Source organism: Meriones unguiculatus (genome assembly GCF_030254825.1).
Source record: "Meriones unguiculatus strain TT.TT164.6M chromosome 13 unlocalized genomic scaffold, Bangor_MerUng_6.1 Chr13, whole genome shotgun sequence".
In the NCBI taxonomy this organism is placed as follows: domain Eukaryota; kingdom Metazoa; phylum Chordata; class Mammalia; order Rodentia; family Muridae; genus Meriones; species Meriones unguiculatus.
In genome coordinates, this window is record NW_026843580.1 from 2,418,684 (window position 1) to 2,442,397 (window position 23,714).

A 23,714-nucleotide genomic window follows, 5' to 3' on the forward strand; every position below is an offset into this window, starting at 1 on the left:
CAGCTTTAATCCATGGTGATCTGATATGATACAAGGGGTTATTTCATTTTTTTTATATCTCTTGAGGCTTGCTTTATGACCAGGTATATGGTCAATTTTGGAAAATATTCCCTGAGGTGCTGAGAAGAATGTATATTCTTTTGTGTTAGGTAAAAAGTTCTGTAGATAAATATTAGGTCCATTTGATTCATGATGTCTGTTATTTTTATTATTTCTCTGTTTAGTTTCAGTACTGATGATCTGTCCATTGGTGAGAGTGGGATGATGAAATCTTCAACTATTAACTTGTGTGGATTGATGTGTGATTTATATTAGTAATGTTTCTTTTATGAATGTGATGTCCTTGTGTATGGTGCATAGATATGCAGAATTGAGACCTCAGCTTGGTATGTTACAGTTGATGACAATGAAGTGCCTTTCCCCATCTCTTTTGATTATTTTGTTTGAAAGTCTATTTTACTAAATACCAGAATGTCTACTTTAACTTGCTTCTTGTGTCTGTTAGCTTAGAAAACCTTTTTCCAACCCTTTACTCTGAGGTAATGTTTATCTTTATTGTATCCAGCAAATTGAAGGATCCTGATTTCAAAAAATATGGAATGCTCCACAAATTTGCATGTCATCTTTGTGGATGGGCCATGCGAATTTTCTATATATATATTCCAATTTTAGCATATGTGCTGTCAAAACTAGCACACTTTAATGAAATTAAATGAAGAATTATGAACCAACAAAATCACATCATATTATTAGAGATTAAGAGATGGCAAGACACTGAATAATATGTTAAGAATGGTGGGATATTTGTTTCAGCCATTATATTTAATTCACTAACATAGAATAATTTTAATTTTTAAATTACATTTGAAATGAAAATTTCTTCTTGAATGGGTTTTGTGCCTGATGTCGAGACAGCAGTTCTTATCTGGCCTTATCAAAATGATGTAGCACTTGGGGGCAAAGATCAAGCCAAGCAGTGCTGCACTGGAGGCCAGAATAGAGAAGACTTCCATAGCCACCATGACCTTCCCCTTTGTGCTGTGGTAGACTGGGAGGAAGGTGACCCACACACAGAAGAATACCTGCATGCTGAATGACAGAAACTTGGCTTCATTGAATGTGTCAGGCCTATTCCTGCACAAGAAGGCCATGGTGTAACTCCCAAGTGCCAAGGAGCAGAGGTATCCCAAGACACAGTGGAAAGCAACTGCTGAACCCTTGTTGCACACAATGATGATGTGGGCATGTTCTGCATGAACATCTTTTTCAACGAAGGGTGGAGAGGAAAACAACCAGACTCCACAGAGAATAAGTTGGATCAGTGTGCAGAAAGGAATGATGAAATTAGGGGCTCTTGATACCGTTAACCACCTTACCAGTCTAGCTGGAACAGTGACTTTGAATGCAATAACCACTGTGATAACTTTGGCCAACACTGTGGAGAGAGCCACAGTGAACAAAATCCCAAACACTGTCTGCTGCATTATGCAGGTGGTTGTGTTGGGGTGGCCAATAAAGAGCAAGGAACTGAGGAAACAGATGATGAGTGTCAACAGCAGGGTGTAGCTCAGAGCCCGATTGTTGGCCTTGACAATAGCTGTGCCTCTGTGCTTCACAAAGACTACTAGGACCGCAGCTGTGAGTGCAGAGAAGCACAGTGCTGTGATGGTGAGAGCCATCCCCAAGGGGTCTTCGTAGGTCCAAAAGCTCACAGTTTTCTTGAGACAGTCGTTCTTGTTTGGGTCTGCATAGTGACTTTCTGGACACTTTACACAATGCTCCATATCTGTTTAGAAATGAAGTGTCTGTGATTCAATCCTCAGGTAGTCCCCTTCCTCCCTAAGTTGTTACTCAGCCTCAGCTCATTGAATGTTCCTTGACTCACCTTCCTTTATTGTTTCAGAAACATATATTTAAATACTCTATGAATCATTTCAAATCTATAAAGCCATCTTTATCTATGGTGACAAAAATCAAAGAAGCTCAATGTTACTCCTCTGTGTAGGTTGCTTATTCAGTAATAAGATTACTGAATTATAGTGTATAATTCTAATTGCATTTTTACATCCCCTTGTGAAAATAATCTCTAATTCTGGTCTTGTATTTTGTACAATATGTACAACAGTGTTTGAAATTAATTAAAAAAATTAATTAACAAAAAGTATTATTCTCAACTATGAGACTTACCTTTATGTATTTTCTCATAATCCAATAATTCTCTAGTTTGTTTCATACTGTTAATAATTTTGGAATAAAACATACCATTTTGTTCATAAAGCTTAAATTCTGCACTACTAATACATTGTTATATTTAGTTACAGAAAATTTGCCATATTTTGAGAGACCTTTTGAAATATTTCTAGTCATTCAAAAAAGAATATTGAATACTTTGCTCCTAAACATTTGTGTCTTCCATCTTGAATTAAAAACATATACAATTCTTTTTTAATGCCATATTCATTTACATAAATTAAAACTTTGTGAATTTCTGACAACCAACACCACATCAATGGATTTTCTCATGTTTAACATTTTAGTTGAATATTTATCCAGTGTATTTTCAGGACAATAAAATCTCTGTTTTACTCTCTTGTTTCTTTTCCTTTTCTCAAGGTATTTTCTCAACTGTTTTCAACATTCACAACTTATCTGTTTGCTTCTGTTATGAGTGATTTGTTTTTTATTTTCTATTGTAAAATGTTTGCTTTAGGCATAGAAGTCTATCTCTGATTTAATTGAGCTACATGATATATGATAATTAATTAATTTATATAAAATAACACTTCTTTCTAAAAATAGGCTTTGTTTATTCTTTAATATTGAATCAGTGAATCTTTGAATTTTTATTTTTATCATGTGTTTATCATATTTTGATTTATATATTGTTTCAAAATATAGTCACTAAGAGAAAACTGTGAATGATTTTTTATATTCATGACTGAAGTGCTCCTACTTTTGTATATTGAATATATTTATGGACAAACAATGTAACTAAGATGAACAGGAGGAATATTTACAAAGATTAATTCATTCCTGGTTTTATAAGCCCACATGAAATTTCATGGTTGGGGGGAGGGAGGTCATATTATATAAGGAGGAAATCAGCTTAAGATTATTCAGCTCAATCTACTTATTGTCAAACAATCTTCTGAATGTTTGTGTTTACACACATTGCAAAGTAACACTGTCCTTACTCAAAGAAGCCTTTCACAGTGATCTGTGCTGAGGGCAGAGAAGTGTGACTGTGGAATATTCTGAGAAGAAGTTTTGCCTTAATCTCCATCAATAAAAAAGGACTTCTAAAGCATCTGCTTCAACACTCAAGAAATGTAACGGAAATGAAGGCAAAATACATATAAAATGAGGACTGTGAATTGCCTGCTTCCAGGCTACACATGTATTGCATTAACAATTACATCAACAAATAAGGATAAGTTTCCTGGTTGGTTCTGTTAAGTATGAGCTGAAGAAAAGTGAGGGGATTGTCTTCCTTTCCCTGCTAAAACTATGTCCTGCAAAGATATCCAAAGAAAGAACAAGTTAATAATTTTGCTTGTGTCACAACTGAAGACAACACTTTGCTCAAGTACAGTCTGAATCCAATGGTCCATGATGAAATAAAATAGGACATACACGAAAATGAAAAAAAAAAAAAAAAAGAAACTGTTAAAGAGATGGTTAAGGATTAGTGTTGAGAAGTGTTGGTAGGGGGCAGCATACCTGTGATACATTGAACACATGTGGAAAATTGTAAAGGAGAGATGCTGACAAAAAGCCAAATGGAAACCATGCCTGCCAGAGAACCAGATAGACTGCCCGCAACATTCTTTTCTTCCTGTTTTTCCAGACCTCATCCTTAGTGGTTCAGCAGAACACCTGCTGCAGCCTCTCTTGCTCCCTGCCTACATTTCCTGTGGGTTCCACAGACATTCCCCTCCTATTTTACCTCTCCCTACTCCTTGCTATGTCCCAGCTTTCAACTCCAGAAGGAAAACCCTAGGAAACCACTGGTCATTCCTGCCAGAAAACCAGGCAGGCTGCCCACAGACTTCTCCTAGATCAAATGCCCCATTATCATCCTAAGCCTCAAAGCAGACCCGCCTTGGCAGCTTTCCAGGCACCTCTTTTTTTTTTTTTTCAATGCAGTTTATTCAGGAACCTTGAACAATCCTCAGACCCTGGGGAAAGCCAGCCCACAGCTTAAATAGCCTCTGGGTAGCCAACCCAGGCGTGCCACGGGGGCAATGCAGATAGGTCCACATACATGGAAGCAAGCCAGATCCTCAGCCTTAGCCAAATGTGGAATTGTTCATGACAGAGAGCACTCACCATCGGGAAGGTGGAAGGCGAAAACCAGCTCCATCTTTAAGGCATAGCATTCTGCAGCTCTCTACAGTTCCCCCTTTTTGTTTTAGACGCATCAGGCAAGAGTAGAGGTCTGATCTCTGATATTAGAAATAAATTGGGACTTTGTACTGATGTTCATTTAGGTGTCATCCACCCAAAGAGCATCAGACCTGTCTGATACCTTTTTCTCAGAGGCGGGACCTGGGGCATCAACCTGCATGCAATCAGACATGCTCTTCTCTGGGTCGAAAGCTGCTGACCCTGAGTGCAGTGCTTAGCCTCGCATCCTGAGCGTATCATTTTAGCTTTTTATGGTATCCAACCATGCTTGGGGAGAATGTCCTGCTTCAATGGCTGTAAAGGCCTGAATGATCATGGCTGCATCACACTGTTGTGAGACTCAATGCTGGAATGCTAGTAAATTTAGGTATGCCCTGGTTACTCGCATGCCTCACTGGGTGCCTGTGCCCATTGATGCCCCTCACGCTATGACTCTCTTCAGACAGAAAAGGGATCTTGGAACTACAGCCACCATTGTCACTACCATCTCATTGGCGGCTGGTGGAGCTACCACCAGGGCATTAGCTATGAGTCATACTGGGCAGACTGCTCAGACCCTGAATAATCTTTTAGCCAATGTAGCTCATGCCTTAGTTGTACATAAAGGAATTAGTGCTCAACTAAAAGGAAGCTTGATGGTGGTCAATCAGAGGATTGACCTCTTGCAGGAGCAAATTGATACCCTATGGCAAATCGCTCAACTTGGCTGTCAATGAAAGTATGCTGGACTTTGTGTTACTAGCATACAACATGAGAATTTTTCCTGTGTTGCAAATCTGTCTAAACAATTGTCGAGCTATATTTTAGGTAATTGGACTGGAGAATTCGATACTACGATGGAGCAGCTGAGAGTGGCCATTGTCACAGTAAATTCTACCAGAGTGGACGCAGGACTAGCCACAGGATTATCAACATGGATTGCTGCAGCCATGAATCATCTGAAGGAATGGGCGGGCATGGGAGCGTTAGCAGGCCTTCTGGTGTTGGTCTCCTTGGTTTGCCTGTGGTATATATCCAGGCACCTCTTATCTCCTGTGGATTTCACAAATCTTCCCCCACTATCTTTTCTCTCCTCACTTTTTGCTTTGTCTCAGATCCCAAATCCATCATGCACCCCTGATAACTAAAGACAGGCTCTCTTCAGGGAAACAAGAAGTCTAAAGTAGGTCTATTTTTATTATAATATATTGTATTTATTAATTGCACTTTATTCCTTTTGTATCCCACCTGTAGTTCCCTTCCTCTTTCCATCCCAATCCCACAGTCCTCCCTCTTCTCCACCCATGCCCCTCTCCGAGTCCACTGCTAGGGTAGGTCCTTCACTCCTTCTATCTGATCCTATTATATCAGTTCTCATCAGAAGTGCCTGCATTGTCTTCCTCAGTGGCCTGGTAAGGCTGCATCTCCCTCAGGGGGAGGTGATCACAGAGCAGCCCAATCAATTCATGTCAGAGACAGTTTCTCATTACTAGGGAACCCACATGGAAAAATCCCAATCATTGAATTTTACCAAGAAAGAGGAGTCACATGCTGTTGTGAAATCCTTTTGGTCTAGGGTAGCAGAGACATCACCCAGCTGACTTTTTTACTCAGCCTACACTCAGCCTACATTTCATATGGAAACAAACCTTTCACGCACAACTCATGTGCCAGAAGGAAGAGGTCCCTTCTCCATTCTTTTTTCCCCTTCTCGTGAAAGGGTGTATGTTTTGTTTTATTCTATCTATTTTTATTCACCTTACATTCTTGTAACCCCGTCACTTTTCCCCTCCCAGTCCTACCCTTACTCTCTTTCCCTTTCCCTACCCTTTTTCTCAGAAAAGGAAATCTCCCTTTCCTAACCTCACAGCTCATCAAATTGCATCAGGACTGAGCATGTCTCTTCTGCCAAAACCTGAACAGACAGTCCTGTCAGGGGAAAGTGATCAAAAAGCTGGCAAGTGAGTCCATGTCCAATGACATCTCCATTTTCCTTACTAGAGGACCCATAGGAGGTCTAAGCTGCCCATCTTCTAATCTTTATAGGGAGCCTAGGTTCAGTTTTTGCATTGTTTCTGGTTGATGCTTCAGTCTCAGCAGGCACCTCTGGGCCCTAAATAGTTGACTCTGTTGGTCTTCTTGTGGAGCTCCTGTCACTGTCAGGTCCTTTTCTCTTTCCTCCCACTTTTCCACAAGACTTTGTATGTATCATCCAATGTTTCGATGTGACTGTGGATATCTGTTTTGAGATACTGCTAAGTAGCACCTGTCAGAGGACAACTCTGTCAGGCTGTGGTATGCAAGTTTAGCAGAGCTTCCTTTGTAGTGTCAGGGGTTAACACTCTCTGATTAGGTGAGTGTTTGCTTGGGACTGGCATTGGATAGGCATTCCCTCAAACTCTGCTCTATTTTTATCCCTGCAAATCCTGTAAGGGAGGGGGGAAACTTTGGGTCAAATATTTTGTGTGTGATTGGTGTTCCCGTCTCTCAATAGAATAATACTCAGCTATTAAAACCAAAGAAATAATGAAATTTGCAGGCAAATGGATGCGACTAAAAAAGATCATCCTGAGTCAGGCAATCCAGACCCACAATGATACACCTAGTATGCACTCACTTATTAGTGGAATTTAGCCATATAGTACAGGGTAAGCATACTACGAAGCACAGACACAAAGACAATAAGTGGCATTGAGGATTCAAGGAAGGATGCATAAATCTCACTCAGAAGGGATATAATACAGATAAAGATAGTGGTTGAAGTGAGGGAACAAGTTAGGAAACAGACACAGAGAGTTAAGAGGGTGAAGATCAGACCTGGGGAGAATGAGAGTAAGACAGAATGCCAGTAGACAAAGAGAAACTGAGGGTAGGTGTTTCTCTGTGACAAGCTGGAGATCTAAAACAGGGTAGGCTCATTGGAGGATATGATGTGTACTCAAGCAGGAAATCCTAGTAGTAGAGGTCATAGAGACAGAAGAGGACACCCACTAGCTGGACTAGTCTCTTCTCCATTCATAAATATACTACAACTTGAAGTCCTTTCTTTGTGTTTAACCCATGTCAGCTGGTTTCTTGTTCCACTTCTTTACCTAGGGTTAATTATATTTAATTCTGTTTACAAAAAGCAGAAATTTAATTAATTTAAATTAATAATTTAAATTAATTAAAAGGTGTGTTCTAGGGCTGAACCACACCAGAAGTACTTTTACAGTACGCTTAAAGCTCTAGGATCAAAACTTGAGCCATTTAGAAAAAGATTTTTTTTATAGTTCATAAACTAAGGGTTCATAATGCAATTCAATATCCTTCAACATAGACCCACACACTCACACTTCTGAGATCTTATTCCCCTGTCTATTTTCCTGTCTTGAGCAGAAAATTTTTGTTCCCCCTTCTCTGATTCCATCCATTACAGATCACATGGACTTTCTCCTCCAACTTTTCTTCCCCCTACTCATTCCAGAATGTCAGCCCCAACACCAGGAAGCATTCCCCGTGAACACACCCTGTAAAACAGGCAACACACAGCCTCCACACTCTCCAAAATCCAGAAAGATAACAAAAGCCAAGGAACAAAACACCCACTCAACAAAGACAAATATCCAGAAATCCTCTCCTAGACATGTAATCACCCCATATCAAGATGCCTAGGTGATGGTATAACACCAAAATCAATAACAGCCAAGGGAACATGTTTACACTACCACTTAGGTATGCTAAAACAGCAGACCCAGAATATTCCAACATAGCTGATGCACCAGTAAAAGACCTTAAAACAAATTTTGTAAAGATGGTAGAGGTCCTTAAGGTGAAAAAGGATAAATCTCATGAAGCAATAGATGAAAACTAAAAAAAAAGGGGGGGGGGAATGACCAAATCTCTTAAAGAAAGCCAAGAAATCTCAAACAGTTGAAGTAAACAAATAAAAGTGTCCAAGAACTACAAATGGAAATAAAATCAACAATGGTAACAGAAACGGAGGGAATTCTGGGGATTAGAAATAGAGGAAGTGGAAACTACTATCAGGATATCTTGTATGAAAAATAATTGTTTTCAATAAAAAATAAAAATAGTCAATAAAGTTGAAATAAATTAATGAAATCTTTATGGAAGGACTTGGGGATTATGAAGTTCTAGTATAATTTTTAGAATAAGAAATAGCGAAAATGAAAAATAAACACATTAGTTGAGCAGAAGCAGAGGTCCCAAGATGCGCACCAGATTTCACAGAGATATATCCAGAAGTGATGTTCCCAAGTACTTAAAAGAAATTCTACAGATCTAAAACCACAGGTTTACCTTAATATAGTAATAACAATTGACTTTAATGCAGCACTTTTAACAGAAGATCACATAGACAAAATTCCATACAACATTGTGATCTAATTGAGACCTGCACAATGGCAACACCAGTTGATAGTTCAACATGCACCTGCGAGGTAGAATTTTTGTTCATAAATATATATTTAACAATATAGAAAAGGAAACACCTATTTTTAAATGTGTTTTTATTTTAAAATATGTTTTCCAAAGAGATAATTCTTACAGAAAATTTCAATGTCAAAATATCCAATCTGATTAGTGACTTACATCTTATTTATGTTTGACTTATGTTTTTCTGTCTCTATTCAATATTCTACCTCAATTCTCATTTTCTAGTTCCATGAATTCACTTACACTGTGCCAGATTTATTTCCCAGAATTCATTTTGATACAAGAATTTTCTAATTTCTACATCCTGACCAGGAACTAGTGATGCTCCTAATTCGCCGTGTTTATTACTAGATCAGATACATTCATATCTCTCTGGTTACTCATTCAACTAACATTTAATTAAGCAGTATATGATATAATTGCAATTTTGGCTAGTTGTCACAAGACATGATTCCACATTAATCTTTTTCATATATGGCAAATGATCCATTAATACTGTTTAAAAGTCATAGGCAATTTGGTCTAGATGAGCTAATGATTATTGTCACATTCTTTCAGGTCTGAAAATCTTCACCAGTATATTTGAGTTTAGTTATAGAAATTACAGAAATAACAAAAGTATAGATTAACCATAATAGATACAGAAATCTTTATATCTCTTCATAATGTATGACATCATGACTATGTTTCTACATAGTTTCCAAGTGGGAATTATGTGCATCACATGGCAGCTTTCTGAACATCTTTGTATTGAAGACTGAGTTCATGAACTTGAGTTTTGTGATTTGGCTCACATGAATCAGGACAATGAGAAAGAAATTAATCTCATTAAGGGGATCTTGGAACTTCGAACATACTGTGAAATTTCTGGGTAAATTAATGGAAATAATGGAATAAAATTAAGGGAATAAAATTCTGAGTGAAGTAACCAGAACCAAAAACAAATATAGCATGCATTAATTTATGTGAGGCTTTTAACCTGTTAATTATTGATAAGCAGGCTACACTAGATATAGTCACTGAGTTTAGGTATAAAGTAAGGGACTAGAAGAGAGAAAAATAATCTTAGGAAGTAGAAATAGAATTAATATTTATGGAAGAATATGAGGTGAGACAGGAACTAGAAGATCAAATGAGGGATGGAGAAAAGAGTGGAGTACAGAAGCAAATGTGAGGATGAATAGGTAAAAATAAGTGCATCTGGTGTTGTATTGGACAGGAGTACAGTAGAAGCCTCTTAAATATACATATGGAGGAGCCCAACTTCAACTAGACATCTCTATACACCAAATGAACAATCTAGTGTGAAGAATGAGTAACATATAATTGTTAGCTAATGGGGCCCTAGAGAACTCCCAAACAACTTAGGCTATTGCCAAAGACATCTGTTGCTCTCCACAAACTGAGGATAAGCAAAACTACTCTGACATCCCATCTTGCACCTTTAAGAATGACTAAGAACAAAAATATAGGTACCAGCTCATGCTGGAAAGGATGTGGAGTAAGAACTCTACTCCATTACTGGTGGGAGTGAAAACTTTTACAGCACATTGTAATTAGTGTACTATTTTCTTAGAACGATGAGAATCAATCTCCCATAAGATTCATTTTTACCACTCTTGGGAATATACACAAAGGATGCTTCATCCTACCACAGGGATGCTTTATTAACCATGTTCACTGCTGCCCTATTCACAAATCCAGAAACTAAAAACAACCTAGATGTCCCTCAACAGAAGAATGAATAAAGCTTATATGATACATTCACATGATGGACTATAAATAAGGTATTTAAAAAATGATACTGTGAAATTTTCAGGCAAATGGATGGAGATACAAAAGATTATCTTGAATGAGGTTAGCCTAAAGAAGTCCTAATGAAATCTCCTTATGAAGTCTCCCAATAGCTGGCAGAAAGAAACTCAACTGGCCATCTCTTGTCAACTAATGCAGCTTCAAGTACCAGGACTGGGTTTCATGAACTTGAGCTGTTTCCTAAAAAGATGCCATGGAAATCCCCAGAAAACCAGGTTGCTGCCAAGACAAGAGGTTTAGCACTTTTATTGTACTGCTGAAAGTGTAAACAAGTGAGTCTCTGATTCCTGTGCCCTCTCTTGGGGCTTTTTCTTTTCTTTTGTCTTGTCTTTTCCAACTTTGAAATGATGCATTGTATTTTACCTATTTATATGTTAATTTGTTATGTTTTGTTATTATTTCTCAGAAGCATGTTCTTTTCTAGTGAAACAGAGATAATGAATAAATCTGGATGAGAGCGAAGGTAAGGGAAAACTGAGAGAAGTAGAGGGAGAGGAAATTTATTCTTATTATATTGTGTGAGAAAGAGTCTGTCTTTACGAAAAGTGAGGCAGATTCAAAAGAACAAATTATATGAAGTAATTGATTTTCAGTAAGAAACTTTATCCTAAAGATAAAATACATGTACAAAGGAAGTCAAATCCAAATCTTCAGTCACCTGCAATGTTAAAAAACACTTGTACTAAGAATGAACATAAATAGGTTGTGAGAAATCCAAGCCTTAAGTGAATCTTAAATGTGACCATAAGGAAATGGGGCTCAAAACACTGTGTCTATGGTGGAAAGAAATAGACTGCTAATTTTTGGTCAATGTGGTTCTCTTTAGGGAAGAATATTTGCAATGGATCAGCAATGTGAGTAAAGGATGACTTTAATGCCTACAGTGTTTTATCTATCTATGAATTAACTATATATCTGGGTATGTATTTATCTGTGTATCTATATCTATCTAAAAGAAAATAAAAGTAACAGCAGTGTTTAAATTTCTAATCAAGGAAAAAGATCATTATCTTCTCTCCAGTCCTGTTCCATTTGCTTAGGTATTGCAGATAACCTGTGTACAGATAAGAAAATCCTCTGTAAGCCTGTATTTACCTGTCTCATTCGAAATCTCATTTTCTGCACAAGGAGTGCAATCAAAGCAGCAGACAGCCTTGCCTTCCTGAGTGGCTTTCCTGAATCCTGGCCTACAGCTCTCACTGCACACAGACCGAGGAATCTGAAGGAAATAAAAGTTATTGGCAAATGCTCAATCTTTTGTGAAAAATCCAAGAAAGTAGAGAATTTCTGAGTATCACTGAATAGTAAATTTTCAAATGATTACACATGCTATTGAAAACAATCGATTTGGGTGTAGCTAATTTTGGCAGCTTTGGCTCTACGTAGACTAAATGCTTAAATATTGGTACGATACATTAAGCTGCAGTTAAGAATATGTCATTAAAGTAATGTTCTAAAAGGTCACAGTATGGCTCTAGAAAGCGGTCTCTATATTTGCTATTAGGGTGAGTTTTCATATCCACTGTGGTTGTGAATGTTGAGAACTTGACAGGGCTTGGCTTCACCATGGAAATGAATCTTTGGGCATATGTGTGAAGAGTTTTATACAGACATTTCTGTGAGGTGCAGAGAACCTTATGGAAGAAGAGATAAATAAAAAGACCTTGAGAGGATAGGAACTCAATAAGGAGACAAACATAGCCAAAAACCTAGGGCCAGGGTTACCTGGAAAGATGACTAATCCTCTAACCAAGGACCATGCATGGAGCAGACTTAGACACTCTGCTCAGAGAAAGCCCATAGAGGGCTCAGATTTCAAGTTGGTTCCTAGTAAGGGGTCATGAGCTGTCTCTGACATGAACGCAATGTCTGGCTCTTTGATCACCTTCCCAGGGTTGGGGGGTGGGTTGCAGCCTTGCCAGGACAGAGAGGAAGATGATGCAGCCAGCCCTGATGAGACCTGATAGGCTAGGGTCAGTTAGAAGGGGAGGAGGACCAGCCCTATCATGTGCCTAAAGAAAGGGCATAGAGAGAAAATAAGAAGGGTGGGTAGAATATAATGGAGAGAGCTTCATCAGGGGATACAAATTGAATAACTTTTAATAAATAAATTAGTACAGATAAAAGGAAAAAAGAACTTCATGAGCTAATTAAATGAGCTCTTCTATTGATCATTGATCAGAGGCAGGGAATGAGAAAGGAGTCTATATTTGTTAAATATTGATTGGTACTGAATGACAGTACAAGGATCATTACATCCTGAAAATTATTTTAGTTTTCATGAAAAGTCAAAGCAGTAAGATGAATCACAACTCACCTTTGTAAAGCTTATTGGCCATTGAATCAACTGATTAGATAAAGACAACTGTTGCCCCTGGGGAGCAATTGGAGAAAAGTTTCCTATTTTCACCTTTAATCCTAGACCTTTTGGAAAATTCCAAAAGTTGAGAATATCATACACTGAGTCTAAGATTCTTCCCTCATCCATTACTGTGTCACTGCTCACATGATTTTCCAGAAGGGTGTTCTTTAGGAAAGGGTGGAGCTACGAGAGATTCAGAAATATATGCTGAAATACATCTCATAAAATACAAATATTTTTAAAAGGGTAATACAATGAAGTCTCAGTGGTTTTAACCCTTCATGTTAAAAAGAAAATTTGAAGGAGCCGCCAAATGAATGATATTTGGATTGAAATGCATTAAGTTTTGAAAATCCCATTCTGTTCTGGAGATATCTATCATTGCACAAATCACAGCTAAGACAACATGTTATGTAAATTGAAACCCTTTATATTGTTTCAAAAAGCTAGCCAATGTTTGGAATATCTTTAGAGCTTCCATTCTTCAAATGAGGGCCCTGAAGTCTAAAGTTCACTTTAAGGTGACCCTTCATTTCATAACCCTATGGTAGTGCTCAGAAGTGTTCCAAACAGTAAAAAATTACTTCATGTTCTTCTGCTCTGAGAAATACTGATGGGAAAGTCCCACTTTTCACACTGCAGACATTATGAAGAAGACTGTGAGCCAATTTGTTATATGAATTTAATATTGACTTTTGTTTGTTCTTTGTTCCTAGCATAACATTTACAAAGGAGATTTACTTAGGATTTTATTATGTCCTCTAGACAGGGAAACAAATCTTGTCCCTTGCTTATGACAACATATGTAAGACCTATGATACCCAATTTGAGTGACTTAAAAAATAATAAAAATGTCACATTGCTGATATTACAACACACAAGAAGGGATATTACTTGCCAGGGGAAGAATTTTGTTTCTTTTCCATTAGCATATGGTTGCATCTCTATTTGCTGAAGGTTCATCTCATGGAGACTGTAGGCCACAGCATACACAGCATTGTATATATTGTAGCTCTCTTCACTCATGACTGGGTCAAAAAAGTGTCTGGTCAGTGACTCCAAAGAAGCATTGGGTTGGCAGTTTTCCAAAAGTTGACAGTCAAGCTCAGAAAATGAGCACTTGAAGAACAAGTACCAAAACTTAGGAAGATAATTGTTTTCAGGGTATTTGTAAGGATTAACTGTTTGAATGAATTTTATAAACTCAACCATCTCTTTATGGTGGTGTGTAAAAATAAGACTCCCATGAAATGAGTCTACCATCAAATAATCAGCATGGCTGACAGCATCCCACTGAGAGTTTAAGACCCAGACTTTCCATGTCACAAATAGGTGCCCAATATGTCGCATTAAGCCTTGTGAAGAACCAATGTCTCCATATATAACTATCACATTTGCTGAGGATTCCCGAATCTTCTCCATATTTTTCCATAATTCATTGGAAAGTGAATTCATGGTGCCAGAGATCAATTTCAAAAAGGCTATGAAGATGCCATTACTCTCCACATTTTTTCTCAAGTCTGACAGCATCTGATTCCCTCTGTGGTCATCTGGGAGGATCAGACCAACCCAGGACCATCTGAAACAAAGCAGCAAAGAGACTATGGCAAGTGATAGATATGTGTCCTTGGCGGCCATCTGATAGAGACAATTAAACTGACCTTGCTCATTCAAGGTTGAATCAAAAGGCCCAAAAGAGAGCTGTAGAAAAAAAAAGGTAACCAGATAAAGAACACTGGCATTAAACACAATTTCCATCTTGAATCAACAAATGTAAACAGTTAGGATGAAGATAGTTTTATCATTTTTAAAAGGCAAAAAAAAATACAGAGTTTTTCACAAAAAAATTACTGACAGGCTCAGCCACCTCTTATTCCTTTGTATTTCAAGTACTAGAAATAGGGATCTATCATCAAAGACCTTCACATTCGCCTTTGATAGTGGATTATCTCATGCATCTTTTTCACATTTTCAGACACCTATACTGTTAACAAAGAATACATGACTCCTAGGTTTCACACCTCATCCCTCACCTGAGGTATTTTGTAGAGTTGTAGTAATGTCCCAATGTGAGCAGATGTTGCCCATGATGTTCCTGTGAGTGCAGCAGGTGACATTCTCTTTTTTGCACAGTTGTAATTAAGTACAGGATTCTTCACTCTTGTGAGCCAACTAAAGGGGCAAATAAGGATATACTTTTCAGTAAATCCAATATTATGTATCTCAAAGCCCAAGGTTGTGTTGGGTAGAAGATGAGGATTTCCATTGGTTTCCTCAATGGCAAATACCAGAGCCAGAAGAAACTGGTAGTTCTTAAACTCATACCTGCATAGATATAATAAAATCACAAAGGAGAAAAACATAGACCTTACAATCTTAGTACTCAGTGCAATGGCTTGTATTACTCAAATGTCAATACTTCTATAAAATTCATATTTTAACATCTTTTTATGAGTAACTGAAAGTAGAATGGGAATTTTAACTAGAATCAGATAAGATCTTGCAGTATTAACACTCATTAATTATGGTCAATTAAAATTTTTAATTGTTTTTTTAATCTTTTATGTGCAGAAAAACATTTAAAGAACTGTCCATGAGGATCAATCCTCACTCAGAAAGAAAAACAGGGTGGACATTGGATCAAGGAGAAAACAGAGGGCCTCTTAAAGACTCTACCCAGCAGAATATCAAAGCAGATGCTGAGACTCATAGCCAAACTTTGGGCAGAGTGCAGCAAGGTGCCAAAATTAATCAGATCAGAAGTCTGTACATCTCAGTTAACTTGTATATAATTATAATAATGATTCTGAGTAATGTTAAGAATATCAAATACCGTACATCTTTCATATTCATTATCTAGAATATGTATCAAGAAGGTCTAAGATTGGATCCTGCCGAACATGATGGTATGACTCTTTTGTTGAGGACACTACATATTTGAATGACAGAACATGGAGAAATCTAGCTGGTACTCACTTGGATGCTTTATCTCTGCTGCCTAGATTCACAGTGCTTAAAGGTGTTATGGATGCTACCAAAGAAAATAAAAGCAACCATCACTCTCACTCATCTCTGAACCATGAGGGATCCAGTAATGACTGGCTTTATATGATATGTTCTCTGGTACAAAAATGGGCACACAGGTTACGTGGAGCTGCCCTTTGTCTTATTTGACATAAGGTCCCCTCCATGGTATGGAATACATATTGGCACTATAAAAATGACCAGTGTCTTTGCCTAAGGAAAGGACCCAAGGAGAGAAATTTATATTTTTATTCTGCTAAATGGGCCCACTATGAAATCAACTAATGACTGATTGCTATGCCCACGGATTAGTACATCCATCAATTCTCATCATAGGAGTTTCTTTTTGTAGTAGATGTCACATAATACAGAAACAAATCACTGATCATGGTACAGACAATAATAGACTATTAAATTCATCCTTAAATGAGGCATACATGTCATAAACCCTATCATGAAGGCTGAAGCATCCTGTTTGAAGAGAAGTTGGAAGATTTGAAGGGTCAGAGACTGTGTATAAACTCATGGAAACAATATTTACTTTCTACGATAGGCTAGTTGCACGTTTGAACTCACAGTAATGATAAAATCATGTACAAGACCATTCTCAAACACTACAAAATGCCGGCATGTGAGGGTGATGGGCAGGAAATTTCTTCCTTAGCTGAGATCCTATTGAGATATGATGGCTACTAAGAGAGAGAGAGAGAGAGAGAGAGAGAGAGAGAGAGAGAGTTTCTTCACTATTGTAACCCCTAGGAAGTCAACCACACTTAAGGGAAGGCACAAGTTACAGTAGTAATGGTGGAACACAGGCTGTAGTTGAAATTCAAAGTTAGCTGAGTAAGGGGTTAAAGATGGACAGAGTGAACCTTGGAAGATATGGTGGTATTGGTGAACATGATCAAAATATTTGTATGAAACAATTAAAAAGTTAATATTTAAATTCAAATATACAATAAAATTATGTCTGAGAATAATTTTCAGAACTGTGAGAAACAAGAAATAAATAAAGTTTGCCAATAGACAGAATCAATTAAAATGCATCTGTATATTGGATGATATGTGTCATTTTTCAAAACTTTATGCATGTAAGCAAAGGCTTGGAACAAATTATAGACTACCATCTCTAGTACATGTTTCATGAGAAAGCAGAAGAGGGGCGCCAAGCCTCCAAACACAAAGCAAGGAAATGGAAACTTTACAGCCAAGATTTCATGTATTAATGACTTTTTATTATGTTCATGTTTTAAACTCTGTTTAAAATACAACATAATTTCATTTGATTCTTTCTTATTCTTTTCACAATTTGAAATTTATATTCCATATATTGTTTAAACATTCATTTTGATTAATATATATATATTATATATGTTCATGAACATGGGTAATGTCTTTTTTGTATAATGAAAAGATTTTTTCATTTTTTTCTTTTTGCTTTTCCTCCCATCTTACCTAACTAAATTCATGCACTCCTCTCTTTTTACAAAATAAACAGGCAAATTTAAAAACATAAGCAAACTATTATCTTTTTAAAACTTAGAATGCTACACACCATTAATCCTAGGCCTCAAAAGGCAAAGGCAGTTGTTTATCTGAGTTCAAGGCCAGCTTGGTGTATATAGTTAGTTTCACAAGGAAACCCTGTTTAAAGGAAAAAAAGAATAAAAACAAAACAAAACAAAACAAAAAAACAGATAGGCAGGAAGGAAGGAAACCAGCAGGCACAGAAGAAAACAAGTCTCACAGGGAAACCCTATCACTGACCAGCAGTGACACCTGGACACCTCCTGAGTGAAGGCTGTGGAGAGAGGGACAAGGTGACAAAAAGAGGGACACCAAGTCTGTGCTTTGATCAAGATGTCAGTTTAATGGATGTCAGGTTTACATTTAATTAGGCAGAAAAGTACAAGCAGATTCTCATGTAGGAGCTTTACTTGGTCAAAACAGAGGAGAGCTCACTCAAGGTTACACAGAGTCTGCTATCTGGTTACCATGGAAGTAAGGAATTTCCTATCTAGTTCTCCCGGTCAGAACCTTCTTGTTATGAAATTGCCAGGGTCAATCTCTTAGCCTCCAAGCTTAGATAGTAACTAGGGCCAAAAGGCCGAGTTCCACTGCACAGATGCACTTTCCATTTTGCCAGTAACTCCAATTGGGCTGCCACAATTCCTCCCTTTCGAATTAAAACAAAGGGACCGTGTCTGTCTTAGGTGGGGGTGATTCCCAATAAATGTCTTACCTGTCATGGGAGAATCCCACTTATAGGGGGATTTCTGTGTCTTTGGTTGGTATATATCCGATCACCCAGAACTAACTGGCCCATCACACAGGAAAGGAGAGGTTAAAGCTGATGTGTGAGCTGGGCAAGCTAAGCCCCTACCTGGGTCAAGGGAGTCACAGCATGCTTCTGTTCGATGGCCAAAAGGACTCTGTGCATGGTCTCATTAAATCTAGCTTGGTGCTGTGGAGCTAAGTGGACACATCTGGCAACTACAAAGATAAATAGTATCAGACCAGCCAAACATGCATAAATGAACATTCAGGATGGATCAAGAAGCTTCTTCAAATGTATCCAAATGCATGTCAGGAAGGAAGAGTCTATATCCAGTGGCTCCACAACAATCTCCTGTAACTTAGTAAGATCATTAGCAAGCTGAGCAGATAATCGTACATACTTTGAATCCCATGGGCCCTTAATAAGAGTGAAAAGCTGTTGTCTAGCTGAGGACATGTTAGTGACAGGAAAAGGAGTAAGACAGAATTTACCATAATGAGGGTCACAGGAATATATAGTCATGCTTCTTACTACTTTAATTTCTTCTGACAACAAATCTATTTGTTGCTGCAAAACCAGAATGCCTGATGAAAATGATTATTGACAAGCAATTGAGTTTGGTAAGCAGTAGCTGTGGTATTAACTGATTTAATGCTGCAGCAGTAATGGTATTTTGAGAAAGAACCACTGCATCTGTGATTCCTCCTGTGAGGGTGCTGCTGTAATAGCCATAGTAATGCCAAAATCTCTTTTAAATCTAGTAACAGTCATAAGTCCAACTTTATGACAAACATCTGGGGAAACAACTGGTACCCACAAGCTAGCAGGTGTCCTAACAACTCCTGCAAAAAACTTGATATTCCAACAGGAGGAAATTCTGCAAGAGGCTATAGAACAATTAATTTCTTCAGATATCAATGGACTGCTAACTAGTAAAAAGAAAAAAAGGTGGCTTTAAATAAACCTTAGCAGGAGAAAGAGTAAGACTAACTTTTGGGGTTACTGATAAAGGTTTGCCTGCAATAGCATTAAAACGCATAGCACCATTTTCTACAATGGTCGTATTCAAAAAGCAGAGAGATCTAATGTCCATGCAACTCAACTTTCCACATAAGTAATATGGGCCCATTACCCATGGATACTTCATAGGTATGCCGTTAGCATCAGCCACAGGGTCAGTGTGTTGTCTGACCCATAATCCTGGTTTATTTAATGCCTGCAAGGGCTGATGAGGAGGTAAACAATGAACCCAGGGTAAAGGAAGACCTACAGAGGTAGAATAAATACTCCCTTCAGGCCAACTAGGTAGATCTACTAAGGTAGGCTGATCATTTATACAATAGCTAATGGCAACTCAAATATTAGTCAGTAATAATTTATTTCCCAAATCTGGCTTTAGCCTATAACTATCAGCATGTCTTCCATAGTAAAATTGAACACAAGGAAGATAAAGCTTAATGTAAGAACGCCCAATGAATGAACCAGTAATCCTAAAACAAACTGAGCCAGTAAAATTATAAAACCCAGACATATCTGTAGAAGTATCTACAGAAGAAAAAGGTAAACCTAAGCTATCATAATTAGAATACAAGGCAGGAAACAAAGGTGCACTACCATGTGTAGGGAGATCAAGAGGGGGGTTGGGCACTAAAGCCCAAAGTTGTAATTCAGCCTTCACTGGATGAATCAGCTGCAACAGGATCAGCAATATCGTCACTTTGTGCCACACCCACTCTAGTGTTGTCTGTGTAGCATAACAATAGATTGTGCTGCTAGATGGGAGATATGTTTCCCTCGGGAATGAGCTTCCTGGAGGTCCCTGGAAAAGTGTCCACCCTGACCACCTAAACCAAACAGACGTATTCTGAGATTCCTATGCTTCCTTGTTTGCAGAGTTGGATTGATGAGCTTTTTGTTGTTTCTCTTGGAACAGCACAATTAACTATTCAAGGAAACATATTTCTGATAGATTATTAAAAGCTGTAGCAAGAACAGGGTAAAAGAAAAATAAAAATTTAGGAAAAGTAATGAGTCAGATTCAGTATCAGAAATTGCTTGTAGAAAATCCAAACATTGTAGGTAATAAAGGAGTAAGAGCTTTACACGGGTGTTTATGATGAGGCAGAAAGAAGATAAGTAAACATAGGAGGTCAGAAGGTTTTATATTATACTATGAGCTTTATGGACAGGCTAGGTCGAGTGTCTTATCTCTAAGGAGGACTGCAAATCTTTAGTTGACTTGGCTCGGAGGGCCATAACAGTCCCTGGCTTTCCACTCTAATTATTAGCAATAAAACTTCGTAAATAGCCACGAGTTTAAAGTTTTATGCCCTTTGTTTACTTTGATTAAAAGCTTTTAGGCCAAGATTTTTTTGTAGAGACTACTTTATACCTGGTCGCCCTTTTTGTTAAAATGTAAACTTTGTAAATGTTCCAGGAGGTATGTCAACTTTAAGGTGTTTCTTTATAAAAGTGTTGGCTTGATTTCAGTAAACCGCCGCAGATTCAAAGCCATTCTGGTATCGTCTCTGACAAATTCGCCTAACCTCTGTCTTCCTGATTATCCAAAACCCTGATTTCCTGTGGTTGTGGGACCCCAACTGGATCAGTCTGTGGCAACTTTGGGAATGATCTTGTTTCTTGATGTAATCCACTTGTTGTACCAGTCTCTCTGGCAGCCATTGAGCAGCATCTTCAACCTGTGAAAAAACACAAACATAACCTCATCCCCAAATCAAAACGGGATCGGGTCCATGCCATGTATTTTTTAAGGGGTCCCTCCATTTCACCATGGCATAATGACATGCCATTTCAGGGTGCCAAAAACGTTCAGCCTCAGATTTGTGATGTTCAAAGTTAAAAAATTCGAAATAAAAAGTACATGATTTAATTGAACTCTGGGTGAACAAAGAGGACATAATTCCCCCAATTTTGTCTTTTGTAAATATATCTTAATGGTGGCATGGGCACGTTTAACTATGCCTTGGACCATAGGGTTATAAGGAATACCTGTCACATGCTTAATATTTATTTTTTTACAAAAAATTTGAAAGGGCTTGTTGGTATAAGCTGGTCCATTGTCAGATTTCATTTCTTGGCACACCAAGAACAGCGAATGCAGCCAAACAATGATCTATAATGTGGCGTGCAGCTTCTCCAGAATGCAAGGTAGCAAAAATAAATCCTGTACAGGTATCAATAGTTACATGAATAAACTTTAATTTCCCAAATTTCATAAAACGAGTCACATTAATCTGCCATAGCTGACCTGGAGTCAGCCCTCAGGGGTTAACCCCAAGATGAGGTACTGGATGGAAAGTATCACAATTGTTACATTTTTTTAAACAATTTTTCTGGCTTGTTTTTTGGTAAGACCATAAGTTATACATAAGGAGTGACTATTAAGATGATGCAATATATGAGTCATTTGAGCTTTTTGTATAGGTGTTTTTTAGCCAAGGTTAAGGCTTTATCAATAGTCTGATTACCTAGAGCAAGAGGTCCAGGGAGGCCAGAATGGGCTCTAACATGAATAGTATCGAAAGGATTATGACAGACCTGAATAAGTCCATGAATCAGAGCAAACATTTGACTAGCCAGAGTGGTAGAAAGAATCTGATTGCTGTTTCAAGCTTGGGAATAGCTTGAACAGTATAAACACTATCAGTAAGTTGAAAGTGTTATGCCATGTTCACGGGACCCTCAGAGACCACCAGAAGATGACTCGATGCAATTGCAAGAGAGCTTTATTACGAGAGCGATCGAACTCGGGACCCAAGTCTCGCTGGCGCAGCAGTAGAGAAGTGGGACCCCGAGCTCTGAGTGAACAGGATTTTTAAAGGAAAAGTCTGTGAGCTGAGGGTTTCCATGGCAGCAAGCAGGGGGGCACAAGCCTTGGCGTTACAGAATTGGGTGAAGTTTAGCAGGGCAGGGTGACCTTTTCTGAGGCACACAATCAGAATGGCTAAGGCATATAATCACAATGGCTATTTTTCTAAACCATATCTGAAACATTGGGGAGAATTTTCCCACCCGATTTTTAACCGATTCCCATTGATTATTGCCAGGGAGTTTGTCTCTATTTTCTATGAAGCATTTATTCTGTGATATTTCCTGCAGGCTGTTGCTAGGAGAGTTAACTTTGTTTTCTGCCAAGTGTACACTCTGTGATATTTCCTGGTACCTGAATTCAGTTCCCAGTCAAAATCTTAATTTCAAAATGGAGTTATATTCTGGCTAAATTAAACTCTTCAAAAGGCTCAAAAATATGTTGTAACATTGTGTGGATAACCACCGATTCTGCAAGTTGAGCAGATAACCCTGGAACTTGAAAAATAACTTTTTACCCATCAACAGTATAGCCAGCTTTTTCTTTACCATCAGGAAAAAAAAAAATAGAGCAAGCATTTTTTAAAGTTTTTTTTTTTTTAACTATGGTAGGAAAACCAATACTATGTAAAGTAAAAAACTGAATAATCTTATTGGAAGGGTAATGATTATCTAGTTGTCCTGTAAATCCAGCCAAAGAAAGCAACCACTCATCTGAATTGGTGTAAAGCCAATTAGTCTGAGCTTTATTATATGGTATAATAATGTTGGAAGGCTCAATTCCAAAGTAAGCCCTCTTCTGGGTGCGTCCCGACACAATGACACAATAGCCTCATAATAAGGCAAAATGACTTTACTGGGACTAGCTGACAAGTGGATCCACAATAGAGGATTAGATTGCGATAATAATCTAGTAGGAGTTGACTGTGTTTGAAATACAAGTAATAGGAGAGGAGTACCTGGATCCCAACATGTTATAAATTGTCCATCCTTGTCAAATTTAGATCTACATTCATTGGCCCAATATTTTTCTCACTTGAATTTAGGGTAGTTTCCTGGAGATCGAGGTTGAGATTGCATAGAAGGACAATTTTGTTTAATATGTCCATTCTGTCCACAATTAAAACAACTTCCTCATTGCTTGCCTTTTTGCATAAACATTTCCTGAACTGTGATACCCTTTAAAGCACCAGCCATAGCAAATCTTTGTTGGTAAGCAGGACCAATATCAGCGCATAGGAGAATATACCCAGATGAATCAGATTGGGCTCTGTAAGGCTGAATAGCAGCTTTACAAGCTATATTGGCATTTTCAAAAGCCAGTTGTTGCACAAACCAGATTCCCCCTTCTGGAGCACCCAAAATTCTGCCTGCAGCTTTTAACAGTCTGTCTACAAACTTGTGAAAAGGCTCATCAGATCCCTGTTTAATATCGGCTAATGCTGAACTCATTTCTCCTTTGGAAGTTAATTTTTGCAGGCATGACGGGCTGTAGCTGTAATTTGAGTAGAGACAGCAGGAGGGTAATTAATTTGATTATGATTTCCTTCATATTGCCCTTCTCTTAATAACATGTCTTGATTC

The 23,714-nt window shown here is 37.9% G+C and overlaps 1 protein-coding gene and 1 non-coding gene across 2 annotated transcripts in view; both read right to left on the reverse strand.

Moving 5' to 3' along the window:
• Window positions 1-588: 588 nt before the first annotated feature.
• On the reverse strand, window positions 589-696 carry LOC132650505 (U6 spliceosomal RNA). The gene has a single exon (XR_009588855.1). It is a non-coding gene; the product is annotated as a U6 spliceosomal RNA (small nuclear RNA).
• Window positions 697-878: 182 nt separating this feature from the next.
• The window catches only part of LOC110543396 (vomeronasal type-2 receptor 116-like), a gene marked incomplete at its 3' end in the record, with an annotated part of 47,890 nt that continues 25,054 nt past the window's right edge, over window positions 879-23,714 (reverse strand). The window contains 5 exon segments of the mRNA XM_060375823.1: window positions 879-1,786; window positions 11,734-11,857; window positions 12,956-13,183; window positions 13,895-14,701; window positions 15,034-15,325. Coding sequence (XP_060231806.1) covers window positions 879-1,786; window positions 11,734-11,857; window positions 12,956-13,183; window positions 13,895-14,701; window positions 15,034-15,325 — 2,359 coding nt within the window.